Source organism: Corvus moneduloides, chromosome 4 (assembly GCF_009650955.1).
Source record: "Corvus moneduloides isolate bCorMon1 chromosome 4, bCorMon1.pri, whole genome shotgun sequence".
Lineage (NCBI taxonomy): Eukaryota > Metazoa > Chordata > Aves > Passeriformes > Corvidae > Corvus > Corvus moneduloides.
This window is the reverse complement of record NC_045479.1, coordinates 27,599,217-27,624,889: the sequence shown is the minus strand read 5'-3', so window position 1 is coordinate 27,624,889 and position 25,673 is coordinate 27,599,217. Positions and strand designations below refer to the sequence as shown.

At 38.1% G+C, this 25,673-nt stretch overlaps 1 protein-coding gene across 3 annotated transcripts in view; it reads left to right on the top strand.

The window, feature by feature from the left end:
- Positions 1-1,333: 1,333 nt before the first annotated feature.
- Positions 1,334-25,673, top strand: part of NR1H4 (nuclear receptor subfamily 1 group H member 4) — a 37,383-nt gene continuing 13,043 nt past the window's right edge. Inside the window, exons 1-6 of one of the 3 annotated variants that reach the window (XM_032107357.1) lie at positions 1,334-1,467; positions 2,164-2,256; positions 6,239-6,378; positions 14,898-15,260; positions 21,197-21,349; positions 25,485-25,618. In XM_032107357.1, the coding sequence (XP_031963248.1) occupies positions 6,294-6,378; positions 14,898-15,260; positions 21,197-21,349; positions 25,485-25,618 (735 nt within the window). In that variant the 5' untranslated portion in view covers positions 1,334-1,467; positions 2,164-2,256; positions 6,239-6,293. The remainder of the gene's footprint in view (positions 1,468-2,163; positions 2,257-6,238; positions 6,379-14,897; positions 15,261-21,196; positions 21,350-25,484; positions 25,619-25,673) is intronic. The other 2 variants (XM_032107356.1, XM_032107358.1) reach the window with 2 other exon arrangements.

Sequence of the window (25,673 nt, the reverse complement as noted above, 5' to 3'; positions counted from 1 at the left end):
GTGTCCAGTGACAGCCTTATAGCATCATTCTCTCACTGTTCTCTTCAGAAATATGTCATACCATGACTGTTTGGCTGGCTACCAGGTGAATTTGCAAGGGACAGAACACATAAAAGGGACTCTTTATTAATAATATTTTTATGAGAAGTATGGAGAATTTATAGAGAATTAGAATTTCTCTGATAAAAGCTTGAGGATGAATATACCTTTTTAAAGTATTATTTTTTTCTCTTAAAATGAGGCAAAGTGAAGGAATTTTATTCTTGGTAATTTTAGGGTCAGCAGATCTCACCTTTCACATAGAAAGGACTGTGTTGGCTGCCCAGTGCCTCTCTTTGCTCAAGCAGGAGGCACAGCCTGTTTCTCTGTGTATTCAACCTTGCTCAGACTGTGCAAATGCCTAGGGAAGGATGGAGATCATATACTGTGTGGCAATCATGAATTCACTTACCATGAGTGATGCTGTCAGTGGTCTCCTCTGACTGAAATTTGTCTCAGTATCACTGCCAGATCAACTCATGCCCACTGGATATGTTTAGCAATGCAAACCCGGGAATTATTATGCTTCCTGTGTACGTGGGATGTTGAAATAAAATAGCCTCAATCCATTCCACTTCACTTTAATTTCCTCTGCAGGGTAAATGGGGATGTAGTAGTTCAAGGTCCCCTTTCTGCCAGTGACAACACATCGGTGTTTTCAGATACAGTGCAGCTCACTCAAGGATGTGGTTTTCAATCTACAGGTACCAATTTCTTCCCCTTGTGCACAACTAGTGCATGAATCTAACAGATTTAAAATTAGGGGCCTCAGTTTCTTGTCTAAAGCTCTACGCGATGAGCCCAAATCAAAATGGTGCAGTTTTTTAGAGATTCTTGCAGATACAGGAATTAAACTTTAATGTCCTCATGTCCCTGTGATGCTGTAATTTATAGCCTATCTTTCTTCAGTACTCAGTGTAATGCTCAGTCTCACTAGAAAGGGTAAAAAACAACAGAAAGACTTAGAAATCAAGTTTATGTCTCGGAATAACACCTGGGCTCTTTGGGTGGGAAAGACAAGGAGGCTGAGAATGTCATAAAAATGTACATGTGCAAGGAAAGGGTTATGATGAGCAACAAGGTGCTATCACCCCACTGTTTGAGTTAACTTCCCCTCTGCACCCGACCAGAGTATTAACAAGCATCTCAAGTCTCTGTGCTGCTGGTCAAGTTGGAATTCACAACATTTTAATACAGCCCATGTTTGGAGAGTTTCGCAAAGAAAGAATTGTTAATGAGTAATCCTTGTCCATTAGGGCACTGAGCCAACAAACGCAAGCTTTGATTCATTGTGTTATCACTACAGGCTTTTGCTAAACATGAAAGCAAAACAAAACAAAAATGTTCCTATGTGAGAATCATTAGGATACTGAACTGAGCACAGAACTGTCTTACATCCTGCCATCTGCAGTCTTCCAGAAAAAAACAGTAAGTAATAATTCCTTAAACTGATAGTTCTTGCTGTTATGTAGCATAGAAGTAATTTTATCACCTGAATTATTTAGTGGATGTTATTGGATTTTTGATCAGAAAAAAAAAATTAAAGTGAAGAATAATGTAAGAAGTCATTTCATCCACAAAACTGTCTCAACAGTAGGAATTCCCCTTGGGAAAATGGTAAGGTGGAAAATAAGGTCATGTTGAAATTGTCTTTAGAAAGCTGGCTCTGTGTGTCACTGGAACAGAAGGCGTAAGCTCGATAATGAGACTTTCTTGCAACAGCACTATCTAGTTAATTGTGTGCATTAGCTCTAAAATTGTATTCGTTGGTTTTTTTATCCTTTAGAAACAGAAAATGTTATCAATGTGATTAATGGGAGAGCTGAGAGCAATCCAGAAAGGGAAAATTATATTTGTTTCATGTAGATTTTTATTTGACAGTTCTGCGTACAGATTCCAAGTGTGTCTTCCAAAGTTGAAGACTTTAGCACATATTTCACATAACTAGGAAGAGCAAAAGGGGTTTCAAATTTCAAGTGATTACCATTTGAATCCATTGCTAGTTTTTAAGAAAATGTAATTCTATTCTGAGTGTTCTGCTACTCATTTATCTTCAGAAAACTGTAATTGTGGCGGAATACATTTTGCTTTTTGTTATTTTTATGGCTATTGCTTGTGTTACAGAGAACCTAGAGACTGGGAATTAAATTGGAATGTCCACTAGTCTAAATGGCAGTCCAAAACAAGTTAGGAATGGAGGGCTTGCAGTTTTATCAGGTGAGACATGAAAGAGATGCTGGAGAAAGAAAGACGCACAGAAATGGTGTTTAGGAGGTAATCCAGGGACAGTCAGAAGTGGCCCCACTTTTTGCAGTTACTTACCTGCTTACAGAAATGCCATTGATGCTTTCATAGAGTTTTTCAGTTCTACATGGGACTCAGACACCCGGATTTGCCTACAGAATTAAGCAAGAATTTTTTTTTTCTGTGTCGGTGTCTCTTTCCTGCTCTGATTTTTAAATGCCATATTGAGAAAATCTAAACAGAAACTTTTCAAATAAACACTAGTAACACTAGTCCTGCTCTGGTTCTCAAACTTGCTCCTATGGTTGCTTGCATTTTTGCATCAGGTTGCTGTGCAGTTTGCCTGTAGTGCTGTTCTCTGCCAAAATGACCTGAGAGCAAAGGGCTGGAAATAGAGCGAATAAATCTCCCTAATGCTTTCAGGTCTCTCTTGATACATTTTAAAACAAACAGGTAAGCAAATATAAATAGCTTCTCAAATAACTGAGGCACTGCATTAAATATTCTACAAAAGGCATGAGGCACATCAAAAGCCTGTGAATGAGATGGGAATCTATCTTCCCATTGATGTTAACAACGTTTGGATTGGGCCATAGATTAATGATGTTACTGAAATTTCTCTTTGAGCAGTAGGCAGTCAGATGTATGAAGAATAGTAAAATATTATGGGAAAGGTGGAAGGAAATGTACTTCACTAATATTCGTGAAAATTTTGTAAGAGCTTTGATAGATCTTCCTTTGCTGAGTAATTGAAATAGATTCAATCATTCTTCTGAAGGTAAATTACAATTAGACTGTCATGGAGCTTTTCTGGTGATGAAACGTATTTTTACATTACTTGAAAGTGTGGGGCCATGATGCTTTTGTTTTCAGTGATCTCAGTTGATTTAACTTTAATTATTTCACTAAGAGACTTGGCTTTGCTTACACAGAAGCCAGGGAGAGCTTTACTACTGACCATAGCAAGGTCAGAGGTAGTGCACAGGTAAGAGCCCACAATAAATCTGAAACCTAGAGTTAAGTGGTAAGCCCAGTTGTGTATACATACATATTTGTATACCTCAATGAACACATTTTCCCATAAGAAATCTGAATAAACATGTATATGCACCCATACAGTGGAAAAACAAGCCCCATAAATAATAATATACATGTAAATTTTCTTAGTCAAACATAGAATGTGTAAACACACATAGATTGACAGTTCTAAAGTATGTTAAAATGTAATAAAATTTTATGTAATTCAGAGCTCTTGACACGTAATTGAAGACAATACTCTCAATCAGTTTGGCACATATTTTACTTTATACATACTGATCTCTGTTTTTCTTTGCTATATATTTTGGCCTATGAAGATAATCTCCAAAGGTGGTAGGGTAAATAGGTTTATTTAAAAAGTTAACTAAAAAAATTATTTGGAAAAAGAAGCTTTCTAATTTGTCACATGCCTCTTCTTTTCTCTTGTAGGCATCTTATTTTGGAGAGCAATATTGATTTCCTGTGCTTCTATTGCCTTTATTTCAGCTTTTACATATCAGATGCTCTTTTTTGTTGTTACACCTCAGAATGGAGTATCAGCCCAATATATAGACCTATATTATTTCCCAGAGCTGAACAATGTGTAGCTTAAATTCTCTGTACTGTGTACCTAGTGTAGGTGTTACAGCTAGAAATCAGCATCTGTTGCTTTTAAATACACGTAAAATTAATTATGTGGGTAAATCTAATATAGGTTAGATAGATCACAGCAGACTGGACTCAGGAGAAAATCAAAGCCAAACATTAATAAGTATTTAATGAAGAGTTTGGTGTCCAGTGAAATTTACAGTAGCAAAGCTACATGCAATGGAAAATATATATCCAGCCTTTTTTTATGGTAATCTTGTGCCTTGAAGAAATCCCAAGAAGATAGGAGTAATCTCTTTCATGAAATCTAGTAAATGGTCTACATCAGCTGGATATATTAAATGAAATGAAGTATTAAAATTCTGGGAACTTTAAAATTATCATGAACATTTGGCTTGAACTGAATCCATCCAGACCAAAATTTACGTGGCAGAAGGCTTAAAGTTACAAAACCTGTAACATCCTACAAAAGCACAGATTCTTACAAATATGTCCTCAAGATTCTTACTATAAACAAGGCAGTATTAATAACATGAGGGTTGGGTCTCTTTGTGTGTGTATGCAAAGAATAATAGATTCTAAGGAGTCCATCTTGAGGTTAAAGAGGGGCATTATATATATGTTAAAAAAGGGAATGGCCTCAATGAAGCAAGAAAGTAGTTTATAGACATATCAAAGAGGCTGTAAAAAACACAGGCACTTTACAAGCATTTAAAACATAGCCTGCTGCTTCCCTCTTTATTTGCATCACAAACTAGAAGGATGCCAGAATATAAACCTTAGAAGCTAAGAAGTTATGCACTGAAAGTCTGACTATATATTGGCAGTCCTGACTGTGCTGCTGTCTCCTTCCAGAACACTTGTAATGCACTGTAGGAGGAATTGCATCCCTAGAGCTTGTCACGGGTATTTCATGAGAAAACTGTCTGTCAGGAATTTTAAGACCTTAGAGCTATGTGGGTAGCCCCACCTCTTGATTTCGGCAGATAACTTCCCTGGCAACTGAGGCAGCAAGGCAGTAAAATGGTTGGAAGTAAATGTGGACCTAGTGGGGTGGCTGGGCTGATTGCCAAACCCCATCCAAGATACATGGAGTTTTTCTGCTGTTGCAAAACTATGTTTCTGTGCTAGATTTGAGACACTGTGTTTACATGTTATTTGCCACAAGAACCCTATCTGGTCTGCGATACAAGTAGCTTTTGACATTTCTAAGTAAACTGTTTAAATTATCTGTGGGCAGACATTTAAAATGCATCTGTCTAATTAGAGGGCCTCTGTTTATGTTAAGAAAGAATTTAATGAATCCTTACGACATACAATTACAGAGTGTGCTTGCCACTTTCACAAGCTACTTCTCAGTCTGCTCAGCATTGTGGCCTCCTGCAGCATTCACGTTTTTGTCAGATGACTTCATTTCTGCTCAAGAAACATGCTGAGATCTCACTGGGAAGCAGACTAGGCTGTAACTCTCAAATGTATTCAGTAAGTGGAAATGTAGTCCCAGGGACAGTCCCACGGTAATAAAACCAAATAAAGGAATTAAGACTATGAAGCAAAGGAAAACAGATTGCTGTCGACTTTATGCAGAATCCTCTTGGTGTCTGTAGAAGCCCTGAGAACCTCTCCTTGGAACTCTGTATTCCCCTGTTGGTCCTGCCTCAAACGCAATCTGGAGTTGGCTCCACTCCACCCCACATGGGCCTGGGCAAGGGAGCCCCTTTTCCCAACCTCTCCCAGCCTCCCCCAGGTGAGAGTTGTGTGGCTGCTTGAGACCACCGAGAGAGCGGATGGGCGAGCCCTGGTTACAGAGCCAGGCTTGGCTTTCTGCGTTTGCCACCATTCCCTCTTGTTCAGTAATCACTGAAGGCAAGATAAAGAGCTGGGTCCCTGGAAATTAAACTCAAGTTTCCTGTCTGTGTCTCTGCTGATCTAACCATAAACTTCGCACTTTTCAGTAAGTGAAGCAATGACATGATGAAAGGGTGGTGAAAAATAATGCAAACAATTGTATTGCATGGAAGGAGGGCTGGGCAGCATGCCCTCAGGAGGTCAGGCCCAGTGCTCACTCTGAATATTTGAATAAATTTGGGCATAAACCTCCATTAATTTAAAATGAACAGAAAGAGGGTAAATAAAATATGCCACATCAAGGAAAAACCCAACAGGCTGGATGTAGCATTTTATTTAAAGGCCGAATTAGGTATTGTAACTTCAAGATTAATGTTTGTTTACAGCAATATTGAACTAGCCTCCTGCATCCTGCCTTACACTAGGTACACAAAAGTTAGTTATCTTGTTCTAAATACTCTTTTTGCTTCATATTTTTCAGGGTCTCTTTTCAACCTCCTTTTTAATCAGCATATTCCTCCTGAACTGAAGAATAAATGGGATCTGAAATGAATTTAATAGGACATCATCAGCTAGCCACAGCTGATGGATTTCCTCTTGCTGAAGGTCCTCATTTGTTTGGTAAGTCACCAAATTAGGTTGAAATAGTAAGCTGTCCCTTTACTCAGAAAACCTAGGGGAAATGCACTGAAATTTCAAATCAAGGACAGGTGGCTGAAATGTGCAACCTTCTTGAATCTTCAACACTTGTGAAAGGAATAACAAACAATACATCTGTGGTGTTAATGTAATCTTGCACACCATTGCTTTCATCACTGCTCTTAGCAGAACCTATGGGTTGTTTTCGTGACACTCTTCTAGTACTAGAGACCATTTGGCAAAGACAGACTTTTGTATGTAGGCTGGATGTTACCTTCATGTGAGTCACTTAAATCAAGCTGAGCAGATATATTTCCAGTAAATCTGTAATAAAATTACAGTGCAATGTATTTGCATTGCCATATTATGCAAATTTATGAAAATAATTTCACCTAAATTAAAACACCGTTAAAAACTTAACCTATTAACTTCAGTACACAAGAAAGTTTATAAAGCAGGCTGGAAGATCCTCCTTGCTCCAGTTCCACTGAATTTTTCAAGGCTAAGCATGAGTTTGTTAATGAGTGAAAAATTCTTGGTCAATATTTTATAAGCATGGGTAAGCTTATCTTTTCTGATATATGTACTGCTAAGGGGAAAAAAAGAGGATAATACATCACAGCAGAGTGGGTCCTTCATTAAGTTATGGCACATTGAGGGATGCACACATAATACAAACCCCCACAAAATGCTGCAACACCTCAGAAGTTTACAGTCCAAATAACACCAGAATTCTGCCTTTTTGAGTGCTGGAAAAACTGAACATATTCCAGTTTCATCTGTCTGGAGCAAGAGTAGTGCCTGGGGCATGGCAGGAAGGACTCTGACACCCAGAGCTGCTCCAGCTGCAGAGCTCCTAGAAGTCAGGAACATCTCTAAAAGTCAGACCGCTTCCAGTGTCCTGGCTCCATACAGCTAAACTAAAGCATGATCACTAATGATAAGCAGAACCCACTCCATTATTGTGTGTTACTGGTTTTTATCTCTCTTTGTTTTGGGGTTTGGTGGGAGAAATGTTTTGGAGTTGTTAAAAAATAATATGCTAACAGCTAAACAACTTCTTTGCTACCTCTTAATTCCAATGTCAGGCCATGATATACAGAGAGGAGAATGATGTTCAAATCTAGGGTGCCAAATATGATATCCAGTCATCTTTTAAAACCCCTGCCTATCCGAGCTACTTCAGATTTTTGTCAAGAAATTTGACCCAATATCTATTTTTTATTTAATTGTTTAATTATTTTAAGGAGTAATGATAAGGTATTTTGAAAACACAAGGAAGAATGTTAATGTAAAATACTTGCCCTCCACAGGGTAATCTTACTTACAAATTGTGAAGCTTTCGGAAGAGGGATTGTGTCTCTCATTATAGGTGTTCAGAGCTCAGCACAATGGAGATTTAATTCAAACTGACATTTCTGTAACAGAAAGAAATAATGTATTAAGGAGTTGAATCAGGGGTCCCATTAGAAAGAAAACCTAGCTCTCCTGCTGTGTTTCACTTAACCTGACTTTTTTTTTGTGGGGTGTCACTCTAATGTGGTGTCTTTTTTGCTTTTATAGCTGGAAAAAAGCCTATCAGAAATAATATGCAACTGAGTCCACAGGGAAACTTACTCATTGTGAAAATATGACTCTATCTCTCCAAAACACTTGTAGGAAATGGTTTTGTCTCTCAGTTTTTTATCTTTGTAAATTACTTGCATTTTTTTCACATTCAGTTTTGGCAGGAAGTGACTTCTGAACCCCAGAAAACAGGAAGAAAGCTTTTCTTTTAGATGGTCCTTATAATGCACGTTTCTTTTAGGTCTTCTCATACATTGTAACTCACAAGTTAAAAATTGCTGGCTTACAAGCATTAGCCTTTATACAAACCAGTCTCCTTTATTCAAAGATGCACACTCACCTTCTGTAAAAAATCCCTGGAAATATATTTTCTTTTCATTATGCTTTATTCAGTCTACAGGGAGAGTGTTCTTCAAAAACAAATCTAATTGCATCTCCAAACATTAGCTCCAGGTTCAGGTATTTCAAAAGAAATGTTGTCAATTCTGAGTTGCTTGTGCCTCACCACCATGGTGATTCCAAGGCACTTCTACATACTTAGCCTCAAGGCTTCTAGTTGCAGCAGGTTTCAGAAAAACGGTTTTCACCTTTCTGTAGCTGAAAATTTCATGCTGCTCTTTGAAGAGCGTATGTCTAAGGTAAAGTATCTCTGTATGTCTTTGGAGTTAGTGTGTTTTAACTATGGATTTTCACTTCTGCAGTTATGAGTCCCTGGGAAAAGGGCCTCAAAATGCAAATGAGGAAGGATCTTTAGCCTAGTAAAAGTGAGGGTGCTTCTCTTCCACCCTCTCTTCCTGAAAAACTGCTTTTCTTTTTCCAGCTCCCTACTCAGGTGATTTAGAAATATCCTAGATCTCTTTACAGGAAATATATCTTTGAAGAAGTAGCCAAAACCAAATATATAAAATGACACAACCTCTATAGTATCTGCACACAAAATCAACTTTATCTTTCTTGCAGCTCTGGTTTTCCCAGTGAGGGAAAGGGACTCTTGGTAACAAGAAATCCCAGAAATGTGTGGGTCTCCATAAGACCTGTCCTGTTGAGATTCTTCCCTTCCTCAGTCAAATCCTGTTTTCATTTCACAAGTCCCATTGTACTGAGCAGGGCCAGCTGTGTGAAGACTGGGCCAGTTTCATATCCTGACCTAAGAGAAAGTGGCACACCTATCAACCTTCCTTTTTTAACCTCTGTAATTTAGGACTGAAATCTCCTTTAAAATCTTTGGAAGCTTTGTAGTTCACCTTGGAGCCATGAATTTATTCTGTGGACATGTCTACCATGACAAACCTAGACTGATCTGAGCTCCTCCACTTTGCCCCAAATTGGCTGGACACAAGCTGTGACGTAGAACATGCTGAGGCTCATTAGCAGAGCACTGTGACAAGCCTTGCTCTAAGGCTTGGCAATTCAGCAGGACTGTTGCAAAAAGGTGTTTGATAACATCTTTCAATTGCCTTTGAAATTTTTTCATATTAGAGACAATCCATTGTTAAATACCTATATTCCCATTAGCTTATTTCTCTCAATGGTCTTCACTTGTCTTTTATCACAAGGGACTGAATGAATTTTCAGACACCAAAAAAATCTCTCCTTCAAATCTTATATGTGTAAGGTTATATATTTGTGTGGCACCTGAAATACATGACTCAAACTGCCATTTCTATGATAAATAGATGGTATCTACCTTATATAGAAGTTAATATGCAAGATACTAAGTGTGAAACTTCAGATATCAGAAATGGAATTATTTCTAAGAACCTGAAAAGATAATTCAGTACTATTGTATGCTTGGTTTGAATGAAGACCTATTTTAAGTATTTTTGATGGCCTGAAAATGTTTTCCTGTAAGGTGACATTAAAATATAACAAGACAAGAAATGCTACCCTCCTTGTACATGTCCCTAGCTGGGAAAGAATTTTTAGGGGAAATGAACACTCTTAAAAGCTGTATTGAAAAGGATGAGGAAAAATAAGAAAAAAAATGACATGTTACAAAGCGGGGAAAAAAGCAATATATTGAAACTTCTTAATGAAAGAACTATGAATGCCACTGAAAATTGTTGTAGACATAGAACAGTGCCTAAGAGGAGCTTAAAAGGTTGACTCCTTTTAGGTAAATCTGCATTTTTTTTCTGGTTTGGGGTTTGGTTTTTTTTCTTAATAAATAACAGTAATAAAAAAGGTAGTAGGGTCAAGTGTCCAAACTGATTAAACCGCTTCAAGATCACAAGATATGTTAAATAACTACTTGTCTTTAGCACCACCTGGCATTTGATGCAACATCTGGCATCATCCCTGCAGAGAAGATAATTAGGCTCATAACTGACCCCCAAATCAAAAGGAAACAAACCAACACAAATTAAAACAGAAAATCTTGGATGCATAATAATTATGAAGAGAGCCAAACCAAACAGAGTGACAATGTGAGTAAAAAATTTAATGAGAAGGACAGATTGGATGTGGCTTTGAGCAACCTGTTCAAGAGGATGGTGTCCCTGCCTATTTCAGGGGGTTTGGAACTAGGTCATCTTTTAGGTCCCTTCTAACCCAAACCATTCTATCTTGTCATACAAATGTGTCCAGTAGGGTCTGAGCACTTTGGCCTTTTTTTGAGAATGCAACATTTCTGCGCTTAGAAACATGCTTCCTGTGATACTGAAGTGGTTAATCTATTGCACAGAACCACCTGGCCTTACCAAATATTTATTGATATAAAATTTTGTTGTAACTAAACCACAATAGGTACAAAAATACAATGGCTAGGCTACTTGGAGGCATCCCCTCAGCTGGTAACCCAATTTTATCCGGGTAACTCCACACTGGGAACAGACATTATTTCCGGCATTTACAAACAAGTTTCTCGTAATGAAGTTAATTAGTAAACTATATAACCTCTGGTCTGTGTCACTCCTTTCTAATCTTAAAGAAAGTTCTCACAGTAAAGAAGTTAACAGGACACAGACAAAGCAGAATTGAGAAGTTTCATGTATATATAGACTTTAGGAGGTATAAAAGAAAAAAAGAGAAGGAAAGCAGGACTGAGGCACCCTAAGGAGAGTATTTTTCGTCAAGAAATGGTCAGACTGAACACAGCCTGAGGTAGGATATTGCTCTATTCTCACTTGGATATTTTTGTTATCTTTTCTTGCACTCTTCCTTGAAATTGTAGGATGCTAGTAGGTTTTTTAAACCAAGGGATCTTTAAAAGATACACAAATAATTTGTTTGGAATTAAACCAGGATTTTGTTAATGGCTATGCCATGGTTTCCAAATTACCTAATTCTGAATATCATTATTTTATTATGTTCCTTCAAAAAAAACAAAGGAGAGACAGGGGTTCATATTTTAAACCTGCTTAGAATTTGTTTAGCTTTGTATGAGTGGAACAATAACTTTTACATTAAAATGTCATCTCATTGTAATTTATTTAATATTCTGCATAAAATCCCCTTTAGCTTACACAAGACATCAGTTTAGCTCTGCAAACTGAAAACAGTTTATTCCTGCAAGGAAAATTATCTCTTGTTTCTACAAGTCAAATATTTTTTTCAAGTTTAATGTAGAATATTCTGTGTAAAATTTAAAGTAATAAAAGTAAAACTCTCTAATAAATTTAAGTTGCAAGTAGAAAAAATATTTGTAGGACAATAATCACATATATGTGAAGGTTTCACTTTGCTTTTAGTAAGCTTTCCTTATTTTTGTAAAAGGTTTTCATTGAAAAACACTTACTTGCAAAATATAAGATTGGCAAATTGAAAAAGTCTGCAGCTATAAGTAGCATAACATTTGTGTGTACTTAAATAGTTGTTCCTTAAAACTCTGAAAAGTATGCTTTCAAAAGGAAAAAGTGATAAATGTTACAAAATATTTAAGACCACACAAACAAAATGTCGGTGTAGTCCAGTGAGCTCATTTTTGATTTCACTTTCACTGCTTATAGTACTGCAACTTCAATGATGTTACTGGGCTACTCATGCTTTAGCTGCATGAAACCAGTCCATCCCAGATTTCTACCAATATATATATCTGGAGAAAAGCTTATGTACATTCCGCTTGGTAAGATAAGATTACTTTTCTTTTGTGATAAGAAATTATTTGGTCTAGACTCTCATGTGCAGGTCTACAGGTACATCATGCTCAGGTCTACTTAAAACAAACCAAACCAAAACCAAACAAAAAATCCTCAAAACTTCAAGCTAAAGTGGGAAAACCTACATAGATGCAACCTAATTATCTTTAAAATTCATACTGGTCCTTGAGCACTTCCCAGAGTTTTAGCTATAAGTCTATTTTACATAAAACAAGACCATGTTCTCTCAGTCTGCCTCAGCCTTGTCTGTTCTTCCTTTTTCTTTCCATTGACCTGAGCATGGACTCAGTTCAGCTAAATTGTTTAAATCTGAGTCTGATACAGAAGGAAAAAGGACATTATATAGGCTGTTTGGCTTTTTCTCCTGTGTTTAACTTAACTAATTCAGACTCTTTTTTTTGTTTGTTTCCTCTGGAAGCGGAGTACAATGGTTGGGAAGATTTTTTTAAACATATTTGTAACCCAAATGGCTCTACAGTTGTTTAAATACACCCCCACTATTGTCTCAGGATGTGCTGCAGTTCTTTAGTAGCTCTGAGTTTTTAACAAGCCCTGAGATTTTTTTTTGGGGGAGGAATGTTGCCTTCTCTTCTTGCTCTTTCAGAGGTCCAAGAAGTTCAGGAGGCTGGTACACAGCTTTTGTGGAGTTTCCTGTGGAGGCAGAAAGCTAAAAATCAACAGTTTCTTCTTTTTCATTTTGGGATTGTCCCACTTTCCTTTAGCAAACTCAATTAAATAATTACTGACTAGCAAGTGAAAACTTAGGTTTCCATGGTGAACAGATTCCTTTCCAAAGAGAGATTAAATGAATGTGTATCCCACAATTAACCCCAGCTTTTGTACCTAAAGTACCTTGACCAGTCTTCATGAGCAGTGGCCCTGACAAGTGGTAAATATAGCTAAAGACCCATTAAAGACTCATTAAACCTATACTGGATATCAACTCATCGTTGTCCTCACCCTTTACTTGTTTTGTCACCACTGTGGCTGGCAGGTATCAGTGATAGTTTGCATCTGATGCATGAAGCTGTAATTTCACTTCCAGGCTCTTCCATAGTGTCCCCAGATGCCCTCTGTATGTCTATACTCTTGGTTTAAATGGCATAACCTTGGGTTTGGGGAGTGCCTTCTGCTACTCTGCTCTGCAGAGTAGCAGAAGGCACTTGGTGTCCTGGCCTCTTCTGGGGCAATGAAGTGCAACCATAATTAAACTAATTACAAGTAACAAAGGGCACCATTATTCTCACTCAGTTTTGTGTCACATTTTTCCAGTCATAGATCTTGCTGATTATTCTGGAGCTGGGACCTCAACCCTTGCTGTGGGCAATAATAGAGCAACCACACAAACCCAAAACACTTGCGGGGCTTCTACAGCATGGTAAAGTAGGAAATGCAGAAAGCTGCAGGGCAAGAGCGTGAGACCTTGAAAGCAAAAAAGTAGGTGTAATTAAAAGGTTAGTTTGTGGCACTAACTGAAGTGAGACAAAGGAGAGGGGAAGATCCCCCACTATAGATTTTAATTATTTTTGTCATTACGGATGTTCCCTCCTCTTAATTGTTGACATTTCTTTGTTGTTTCTGATTCCTTGCAAAAGGACACTTGTCTGGGACCAATTTTGTGTCAGCAAAAATGTTTCTGGAGTTCTTCTGAAGCACTGTTAAGTGATGGTCACCAACGAACATTAATCTATGATTTCCTTGTAAATACTGCTGTTGACTCAAATAAAAGTGGACTGGTCATCTGCCTGGAAATATGCACTATTTTTCTCAGACTCTTCTTGGAACTGTTGAAGGAATTGAGTCAGTGTTTTCATGAAACAGCAAGATGTGGCTCTCTCCAACAGAAAATAAGAAATAGTTTGCAAATAACTTTCAAATTCAGCTTTTCAGTTGTTTGACATGGGCTTGATTTTAGCTACACCATCCAGGGACTGCTAGATGTTGTAGTGTCTGGAGTACAGAAAAGAAATGAGAGTTCAGTTGTTTGCAATTTTAAACATGCTATTTAACAAGCAAGGTTAAGGTAACCTCCAGATACCATGTTGTTCCCGACAGGAAATTTTGCCACTCCTTGTGCCACTGCCAGGCCTGTTGCTGGCTCAGAGGTGACTAATGCTGACTTAGAGAGGTGCTTCTTATGAGAACTGCACAGCTGCACCGAACAGCACAGGCTTGTAGGGGCTGGGGACCAGGCTGTAGGGTCTGGCTGGCCAATGGAGGCTGGATGGTGAGAAGGTTGCATTTCACCACTTACATTAGGAATATCTTTCTTGTTCTTTCCTGGTAACCTCACTTTCCTATTTCAGGCTCTTCTTGAATGTTTATTTCATTTTCTTAGTCTTCTAATTAAGCCTCGCCCTTGTCATTTTTTCCCCAGTGCAGTTTTTGTCTGTCATGATGTATTCATTCAGAATTAAATACAAATTAACATGGAGTCTTGATTTAGCTTTCACCAGTGCCATGGGGTTTTTGCCATTTGTTTGGACTTGTTCCATTCTGCTTTAAGGCCTAATTTGGGCTGCTGGCTTCCCTGGGGTGTGGATTGCTCTTTCCTGTAAACTGAACAATTATACGATTACCTGTACAATATTTTTCAAGATTTTTTTTATGTAACTGCCAGTGCTGGACGTTTCCACCAATTATAAATGAGTGTCTGAGAAGGAATAAATTATATTTAAAACTTCTTGCAGTGTATTTGTGTAGCAAATCTGAGTTTAGAGAATGCAATCTTTATGCTTGTGCCTGGTTTTTGAGATAAACATCTAGAAGTGGAAACTTCTCTGATAATTACAGTTTCATGGTAGTAATAGAAACTGGTTTTGCATTGCTATTTTCCAGGTGTCCTTTCAGAACCAATGAGTTCTCCAGTGCAAGAGGCAGATGTGTCACCTTATGCACAGTACAACAATGTGCCATTTCCCCAAGTTCAGCCTCAGATCTCATCGCCACCTTATTACTCCAACTTAGGCTTCTACCCTCCGCAGCATGAGGAATGGTATTCCCCTGGGATGTACGAACTCAGGAGGTTACCCTCAGAGACCTTTTTCACAAGGGAGACAGAGATAATGGATATCCCTGCAGCCAAAAGGCCTAGACTGGGTCACTCCACAGGAAGAGTGAAAGGAGATGAGCTCTGTGTGGTCTGCGGTGACAAAGCCTCTGGGTACCACTACAATGCCCTTACTTGTGAAGGATGCAAAGGTAGGATGAAATCAGTTCAGCTAATAGGCACAGCAGCTTCTCAATTTTTTGGGGGTTGGTTGTTTTTTTGTTTTTTTTTTTTTGGGTTTTTTTTTTTTGGTTTTTTTTTTTTTATAATTTATTTTCTTGGTAATTTTATCCAAATCATTAAACATATTAGAGATTTACATTTGGATCCTGTGTACCCTATTTTCCCCGAGACAGACTGGCAGAGTCTTCTACCATTGCCCTGTGGTTATACAGCATAGTAGGCCAATCTGTGGCTCTTGAGCACCACTAGCTTTTGGTAAACTGAAGGACAGCTTCTCTGTGGAGACTGGCAGCCTGGCTCTGCTCTCTATGGAAGCTGCTCATGCCACTCTCTCTCTGGTGGAAGGAACACGCCCATGGAGGCCCCTGGGAGCTGAGTGCTAGGCTGCCCTAGAAAATAGCTAAACCAGCCCAAGTGCCTCATGTAGTGACCACTGAAGGGGAGTGAAAGCTGTCAGCCCCCATCTGCGGGCTGTTCCCAGGGAATCTCTTTCCCCCAGCTCCCAAAGGATATAATGGGTGTCTTTTGGTTTGTGAAATGAAAGGATTTCTAGTTCTATACTTTCTTCTAAGGATAGCCCCTATCCCTAAGGAGGGAACTTCTTCAGAAAGAAGGTTGTATCTGGAGGACAAATACCTTGCTTCTCAGAAGAATATTATTCACTTGTTATTATCAGGATAAATGTGGTGTAGAAAATCATTGCCATTATGGTAAACATGATTGCCAGATATTTTAGCAGAGAGGGACAAGAGGTTATGTCAATGATTATACCTGAAGAGGTATAATATATCTGTGATAGGGCTGAGGAACATTACGGCCAGAAAAATAGTGCCCCAGCTTTTCAATCTGTTCTGTGAATATTTCATTACCATTCCTGTTTAATGTATAAAGACTAAAGCATGGTCACTACCGAATTACTGAAATACCTTAATGTGGAATTCACTGTCATAGAGAGTGGACCTTGACCTAATTTGGGGCTTTTGCTTTATCTATCACAAAATCATTTGTGAGGAAAAAACAGACCACACTAGTCAAGCACTCTAAACATGAACACAATCACAAGGCTGACACAGTTTTTCTCAACAATTTCAATAAATAAGAGGTTCATTTCTTTCTGCTGTCTGAGTTAATAGTCTCCATGTCAAAAACTATGAATTAACTCATATGAATGCTGTCATTATAAACCAGGTTAAACTCAATTTTGATGTGATGATTTCAAGTAATTGATACATTTATTCTGTTAGTAAGCTATTCCTACTCTTTATTAACTTCAGTATTAAATATGTTAGGAAGTTTTCAAAGACCTAAAATTACAAACTTTGAAATTTGTACTGAATGTTTCTAGAAGAGAGGTTAAAGCCATCAAGTAAATATCCAGACTAAAACCCATGGTGAAAGGAAACGTGTCCACTTCCCTACCGACTCATTTTGAATCACTCTATGTAACCAGAATTTTACTGCTTTATTGGGATAATCTATTTTATGTTTTTGTTCTGTTTCATGACTGCAACATCAATTATAATAAATAGTACCCTTGACCAACATAGTAAAAGTTGAATTACTTAAAGATAATGGATTCTGTTTCTACAATAAACTTTAGGGGTGACTAAAGTACCAGCTGATTCAGTAAAGAGATGTGCTGAGGACAGTAATTCTGTCTGACAATGTAAAGCAGATGCTATGTTTTCTAGATCTCTTGATCATTCTTGTTATCTGTGGAATTTTTCACATGGGTATGCATTACCTTCAAAGCATGGAGACCAAAATTAGGCTCGGTACTTCAGTTGTGCTTCAGTGCAGTAGAATACTACTTCACGTGTCTGTGTCTTGCACCCCAGTATGAGATTATCCCTTCTTCTTGGCAACAAGACTGTTAATTCATGCTCAATGTGTGTCCAAAATAATACACAGGTCCCTTTCTGTAGGACTAGTACTCACCTTGCAGCACCCCTGGTCCATTGATGCAGTGGATGCTCTTATTCAAAGGAAGAAGCTTTGCACATATTTTTATGGGATTCAATCCTCTGTAATGAATATGTTAATTTTTATTTTTTTAAATTTCTTTCTTGGGTAATGCATTCAGCAACAGCTTCCATTCTTTTTGGTTTTCTTTCTTGGGCAGATAGAACAAAATTAGGATCTTATCTATTGTCCCTCATGACAATATTAATCTGAAGATGCAGGAGTATACACTGCTATACATACATATATATCTTATTACATTACCATCTGTTGGAACCCAGAGTGCAGGGAATGTTTCTCTGCCTGTCCTGAGGGACCCACCCCCCCAGGGAAACACTGTTTTTAACCTTCATCCATGGAGAGAGCTGCCCAGGCTTTGGGATGAATTAGAATCTACAAGGGTGTGAGTTAGGTGGTAGTACAATATATAGTTTGTCACATGGTGCAAAATTTAACGTTTTAGGTTTATTAGTATGGTAAGCAGATGAAGGCAAGATGGAGGATCCCTGTCGTTTTTCATGTCTCTTTCATCTTCTTCACCTACTCCATTTTCTGCAGTGTTGGTAGCACAGAATGATTGGTTAGGAAATGCTGCAGTACAGGGCTACGTGAATAGATAGTTCATGAGGCATTGGTAGAGAAGTCAAAATAATGTACATTCTTAGTGACAACTGGGTGATTTATCTTTAAAAGGGCCTTGAGTTTCCTGCATTTTGTCTTTTGGTACTTGCTCTGCTTCATGCTATGTCTGTGGCATGTAAATTGCTGATAAGATATAATAAACAATCTGAAGACCGAGAAGATCCAAAAGTGCTGTTTGTCTCTTACTCCTGGCAAGGACTTTCTCCCCTATCCAGGGAGGACATGTGGGGATCGAGAACCCCCACAACCATCCATTAACCAATATGTATGAACCATTAATATTTTACATAATATTTACAGCACAAGGAGCAATACACTGTGTTTAAACTTGCTATCATGGAGACCATTTCTGAAACAATCTTTGCAGACAGACATCAAAGACATTCTGGTACAGCCTCAGCCTGGATAGTGATACTGGGTTTTAAGGGCCCTTGCCGGATGTTACAGAACAAGTGTGACATATTGTTGAGCTTGTTTAATAAAGCCACAGAAGAAGTTCTGCTGAAACAAAAAGCCGCTTTGGCTTTTTGGATCTTTGAAATCCATTTCAACCCAAACCATTCTATGACCCTATGAAAAGTTAATTACGCATCCCCTCCATGCAGGCTTGCAGTAGGAGTTTTTGCAGTATTCACACCACTCCTGTACTGCTTGATGTGTCTCACACCAGACTAGAATTCTTCTTGCAAAGAAAGGTCCTGCTTCGATCCTCTCCTCACACAAACACCCACCACGGGGGCATGGGGCGAAGGAACGCCAGAAGATGTCTTGATAGTCTGACAGAGCAGAGCAGATGCTTCGTTAGCAATTGTGAGCTTCAAAAACTTTCAAATGTAAAACCCATCAGGATGTCAAACAGAGATACTTCCAAAGCTTTCATCTACTCTTTTTACAACTGCTCTCCTTCAACTTTCATAATTTCCATAAGAAAAAATCAGCATTAGTAACATTGGAACAGCTCTACCATAATTAATCATATTCATGACTATCTGAGAACAAAGCAAATTCAACATTTCCAGCCAACATGAGCTTTTTGTAATCTGGCAAGATCGAGGAAAGTCAGACTGTGTCAGAAAAACCTTCAGCTTTTGGGTTACTAATCCTTTGTTAGTTTAACATATGCTGTTTCTGACATACCTTTAAATGTTAGTAAAACTCCTCCCACTACAGAAAGTCACATATAAGTATTTCTGGCAGTATAAGTTCATTTTGAATTAGTAGTGAATAATATATACAGAAATTTCATTCATACAAAAAGCTAATTTCAAAATTAATTATGAAGAAGTCTGTTCAAGAAGACAATGATTCAAGAGTCACTTCACAAAAAAAAATGAAGCAAGAATAGGGTTAAAACTACTTTTTGAAAAAAAAAATTATTTTGCTTTTCATTTTAAATAATTTCACTTTTTCAAAACCTTTGTTTTCAAGAGCAAGTATCTGACTGCTTGAATCTTGTTGGTTCCTAGCTTTTGCATCCATGTTTTTGCCTTTTTCTTTCTTGCATATCTTAAAAAATTCATTTACTAAAGTTCTTTTTCTTTCTTCCTCCATGAAGAAGTAAATGCACACCTTGTGGATAGGTTGAGTGATCATCAATCAGTCTTAGAATGTTATGAAATATTTGTGCAGAGCTTTTCAGTATTACTAGTAAATAATGTGTCATACACTATAGATTTAAAATAACAAATAAAATTATAATTTATATAAAGCAGATGTAGTTGCCTTTAACTGACAGTGAAAATTTACAGCTTAAATCCAGGCTTTTTTTCCCTTCCGTGACCAGTAAATGGTAATGTATTAAAACCATGTGAGTGATGAATAAAAATAATGCCTGGGGCTTCTGGAGGTTCTAAGTATCTGCATTCAAAGAGACTGATGCAGTCAACTGTATTTTGTTTGAAGAGCAGCCAATAAAACAGACAGCATGGAAGAGATTTCAAGCAGGAATTACTGAAGATTCAGAGAAATGCCAGATTTTTTTGTGACCAGGTAGTGGAATTGTTTTACTGGTTGCTACACACTGGTGCTTGGAAGAGATTAGGCAACTATAAAACCATGGGTCAAATTCGGGAAATTGTCATCTGACTACACAATTCTGCAAACACACAGACAATTCTTTAGATTCACAACTGAATTTGCTCTATGATTTGAGCATGGGAGACTGGGTCTTATCTGGCTCCTCTTTCAATGCATCAGAGTGCTAGGTTGGAAAACAATAGCTTTATTGTGCCAGGCAGTGGTGATAAGAAAGCAAAAGCTTTTTGAATAGCTCTGGTTAATATAAATGTACACAGAGCTCTAGTTTGAAGCACAGTATGAATCAGTGATGTGCCAGGAGAATCTCCCAGGAGTTTATTTCAGAAACCTGTTCTCACATGGGGAAGAAATCCGCTGTAGCTGAGGCTAAATAGTCTCTGCCATATGAAGGGCAATGTAAGATAGTAATGGCACAGTGAGTAACACTAAAAATTCAGGAAACATTGACAGCAAAGATTCTGCTGCTTTGTGATGACTCTTATTCAATCACATTTAATATCTTGTGCACCCCATGCTTTGCCCACAGTGGCACTCTCACGGATGTGATAGGCAGCAGCCAAATAGGAGATTTGGACAGATTTAGGAAGGGTTGTCTCAATTTCTTTTATCGGTTGCTGTTTGCAGCGATCACTGTGCAATTCTTGAGTGAATCCAGTGATGGTACCAGTAGAACTACCTGTGTAGGTGAAATTAGGTGACTACTTAACTCATCAAGTGGACAATACTCAGTGAATAAGGCTGGAGAGTCTTGTAAAAAGGGGTACATGTACAACAGGCAGATAGAATGCAGCTTCCTTATTCAACTCGGGGGTGGGTGAGCAGACCAATATGTGGAGCTTCTGTTGCTCCCAGGAGCTGGGCGAAAGGTGATGAGTTACTCAGCTCTCTTTCTGCACATTCCTCAAGAGACTTAACAGACTCATTTTTTTTCACTGACTATTTGTATGGCATCACCCTACAGCTCTAGTGCTGGTGCTCAGCCTGTTACTGGCAGGTTTCAGATTTGGGTCTGAATTTTCCCGACATTCACAATTCCAGGACTAATGTCTAGTGTGTGAACTCATTTATTAAATTATTAAATATGACTTGGATACTGTTGTTAATACAAGTATCAAGAATGTAGTCATCCAGGCACTGAAAGAAACTGATGGTCTGGTAGAACACGTGTCATTCAGAAAAACAAGTGCAGATGGAGGTGCTCTTCAACTTGATGACTTGGCTTCTGAGTGTTCTCTTTCATCTACATCACTGCTGTTTTGCGCAGGATTCTTCAGAAGAAGCATCACAAAAAATGCAGTATACAAGTGTAAAAATGGAGGCAACTGCGAGATGGACATGTACATGAGGAGAAAATGCCAGGAGTGCCGTCTAAGGAAATGCAAGCAAATGGGCATGTTGGCTGAATGTATGTATACAGGTATTTGCATCATCTAGTCAGAGCATGCATTAAATACTGTATTTGTTTGAGTGGTCTGTTTTTAATAATAAAGTTATAAAAGATGTCATTTGGCAGGTGGAAGGTGTATTAAAGAAGGTGCTGTGCCTGTGCATCAAACCCTGTTGAAAGACAAATGCACTTTAAAGCAATGGGATTTCATCGCTGGTCAGGGATGCAAGGACATAGGAGCTGAGCAAATAGTGAAGGAAGGTCAGTCCTGCACTGGATGACAGCTATTAGTCTGCTTGAGTGGGAAGGAGAAGCAGTCAGGGAAGTGACTCTATGGGAGACTCCCCAGGAGTGAGGATTTTGCAGTATTATGGAAGCCAGAGTAGGAAAGTCCTGGTGCTTCTCTTTCCTACTCTTTCTGTGGCTCCCCCTGTCAAGTTCTTGCTAGCCAAGTCCAAGTTTTGGCACATAAACAATGCCATTTTCAAGAAAAGAGCAGGAGTGTTGCTAGCAGGAAGTTTCTGTGGCCTTGCCAAGTGTATGTTCCCAGACCTCACCCAGCAATCAGGCAAAGCCTGGTAAGGGCTGGCCCTTTTTTATAGTCTCATTAGCTCTTCTCATGGAGCTATAGATTTTCCTGCCTTGCATATAGGCACGTAGGTAGAACTCATAGACACACACAGGTCTCCAGAAATGAACTTGATGGATTTTAATAATGTTTCATGTTAAAACAAATATTCTATTCAGGCTGACAGTTTATAAACTTTATTGAGCTTCAAACTGGATAACTTAGAACAATGGGGATACTAGAGTACAACTTTGAACACGTTTAAAGCTCCTCTTTAAGTAATTGCACTGTTTTTGTAAACTTGCTCCTGAAAATACTCTGTGAACATCTGCTCTTTTGCCTTCCATGAATAGGACTACAATTTATTTTTCTTGATGGCTCCAGTCATCCAGTCACTTCAGCATACACGTATGTGTGAAACCAATTTAGGTTCATACCGGAAATTAATCTACTTGGAATTTTTAATATATTTCTATCCTTCAATCTGATCAGAAGATGCTATAGTAACTGTTGGTTATATGAGAAACAATAAGCTCCATCAATATTTTGAATGTGTCGCCAGCATAATGTAATTAATCTTTCATTCTGCAAATTGAACAGGCTGCCGAGATCCTGAGATATTACATATTCTCATGCAATACATAAATATATGAGCAGACCCCACTCTGATGGAAGAACTTAATGCATCCTACATTGTCAGAAGAAAATAACTCCCCTGTGAACTCACCCCTGATCCATTGCTTCAAAATTTTGAGGATTCAAAACAGCTTGAGTCACTCAGTGCAGCAAAAATCCAACAACCCACTGCTGTAAAAAAAAAAACCAGGTCAGCGTAAATAATACTGGCTGGGACCACATGAAACTTTTATACTGGCCTATCATTTTCACAAGCTGGCATATGGGAAATAAAAGCCAGTGGGTGCCACTGCCATCTGACTCTCTCTCTGCAATGGAAACACGGGGTATCTTGTGTTGCTCATGACTTAACCATAAGTGTGCTCTAACGCACTGCAATGAGGATGTTTGGCAAGGCACTATTTAATGGCTTTAAAGTAGGAGTGTGTTGTATAATTGCTTTTAGTTCAAGGCAATCTAGGACAGTAAAACACGAAACTTCTAGTAGTATAGGGCATTTATTTGAAAAAATATGACTAGGAAATAAAAGGTTACCTTGAACTTTGTTTCACTTACACATTTTGTAGGATTGTAATTGCAAGTTCTGTGGATTCTTTTTTTCCTCTGAACAAGGAGGTAAAGTATTATAAATATTTATGACACAGCTACTCAACAATCTTTCTCCTGCCCTTTATGTGAAAACTACAGACAGACCAAAATTACTACCCATCAATTTCAGTCATTTGCTGTCATTTTGATCTAAACTGCAAGTTTCTTAGGTGAAATGTCTAGCTAGGGAAGACCCAGATTCTGCCACTCTTCCTGGAATTTAATACCCACTGAAACCTAGCTATCTCTGAGGTAAAAAGTGAAGTCTTGTCTCACACACGAGTTTTTCAGCTGACTTAAATGGAGCCAGAATAAGATATCAAGGGAACACTCACTAGCAGGAAGCATGAGAAAAATCTGTCTTAATGCTTAAGGCACACGTAAAGCAAATTTTCCCTAGGAAGGCAATAGACCAGATCCTAAACTGGTGGAAAATAGCACAAGCCTATTAACAGAACCAAAGATTGCACTGAATAATTTAGAAAAAGAAATCTATGGTGTTGTGTGGCACCACAAATTACATGGCTTGATACCAATTATTATCTCCATCATTCCTATTCCCTCCTTTTTCCTTTCAAGGTATTCTTTGAAGGTCTTATTTTAATCATGTAAATTTCCTCTTTTCTCAGCAGTTCAGGTAGGTCATTTTATATAGGGCTTAAACAGGAAATTAAAAACATTCACAATGAGATTCACTGGTTTCGTGGTATCTTCCTCCACATCATATACTCACTGAATGAGCCTCTTTTCCTGCTCTGCATTTTTAAAGGTGAAGAATGGGAGGAAAGAAAAGAAAAGAAAGAAAAGAAAAGAAAGAAAAGAAAAGAAAAGAAAAGAAAAGAAAAGAAAGAAAGAAAGAAGAGAAAAGAAGAGAAAAGATAAAAGAAAAAAGAAAAAGGAAAAGAAGAAAGAAAGAAAAAAAGAGAAGAAAGAAAGAGAAAAAGAAAGAAAGAAAGAGAAAAAGAAGAAGAAAGAAAAAGAAAGAAAGAAAAGAAAGAAAGAAAAGAAAGAAGAAAGAAAGAAAAGAAAGAAAGAAGAAAGAAGAAAGAAAGAAGAAAGAAGAAGGAAGAAAGAAAGAAAGAAAAAAGAAGAAGAAAGAAGGAAGAGGAAGGAAGGAAGGAAGGAAGGAAGAAGGAAGGAAGGAAGGAAGGAAGGAAGGAAGGAAGGAAGGAAGGAAAGGAAGGAAGGAAGAAGGAAGGAAGGAAGGAAAGAAGAAGGAAGGAAAGAAGAAGAAAGAAAAAGAGAGAAGAGAAAGGAAAGAAAGAAGAAAAGGAAAGAAAGAAAGAAAGAAAGAAAGAGAAAGAAGAAAGAAAGAAAGAAAGAAAGGAAAGAAAGAGAAAGTCCCGTGCTGATAGGTTTATTTTTAGATGAATACTTAGGTGATTACTTTTTCATTTGTGATTTCTGTCTTCCACAGATTGTGTAGGGTACCTATTGTTCCTTTCTTTTGTTAGCACAAGAAAATTGATAGTTTTTATGACATCCACAAAAGGATGCTCACTGGTTCAAGGTACTGAAATGTAGTCTAGAACAAAAGCACCTGAACAAAAAATCCCAAACCACAAATGCAAAAATCCTTTTATTAGGGCAAGTTAAACTCTATAATAAAACCAGGGCTTTATGCAATCCTCTAATACAATGAAAAGCAAAATAACAAGACCAGTTGGGCAACTTCTTAAATAAATATATTTTAAAGGTAGGTCTGCCAGTCTGAGTTACTTCTGAGTCTACGTTTTCAGCTGTTGGTCTACCTGTGTAGAGATGCAGTAATGGCTAAAGCCCCGGAGTCCCCTCTTCTGAGTGGGCTTTCTTTCCAAAGATTCTGCACAACAGACCTAATATTGCTTAAAGATTATTGAAAACATCCAAAGCTCTTTGTGTAAGAACAGCTGCACCTCAGTCACTACTCTGGATTAGAGCAAAAGTGCACTATTTTGATGACAGTCTTCCAGTTGTTCCTATATATTGCACTTTGGTTTAGGTCTCGGGGCACAGGAAAGGCTTTTCTCTTGTATAAAACTAAACCAAAGGCACAATTCTCCCATCACTAACAGGTTTTTTGCCTGTAAGAATAGATTAGAGTTGGTCCAAAGGAAGACCCTTGACATGCTCAGTGTGTGAATGCTGGGTTAGCAGAACCAACTGTGTTGCTCTGCAGATGAGCTCCATGTGGGCTAGACTATTTATCGTGTGTACCTAGCTTGTCTCATTAGACTCACATCCAAAGATAATGACGCATTCAGGAGATGATCTGCACAGGTAAGCGGGGTTGTTAGTGTAAAGAGCATTCATGGCATGTTTATGTACCTCTTCAATGCTTCAGGCATATATAAGTTCATATATGAATGCTTTATGTTGCATTATGTGTCCTAGGTCTCTTAACAGAGATACAGTGCAAGTCAAAAAGGCTACGGAAAAATGTGAAGCAGCCCCCAGATCACACAGTCGATGAAGACAACGAAGGCCATGATGTGAAACAAGTAACATCTACAACTAAAATATATAGGGTAAGAGAATTCTTGTAATAGTTCATACAGTAGTGGTGATGTTTGATTTTTGTTA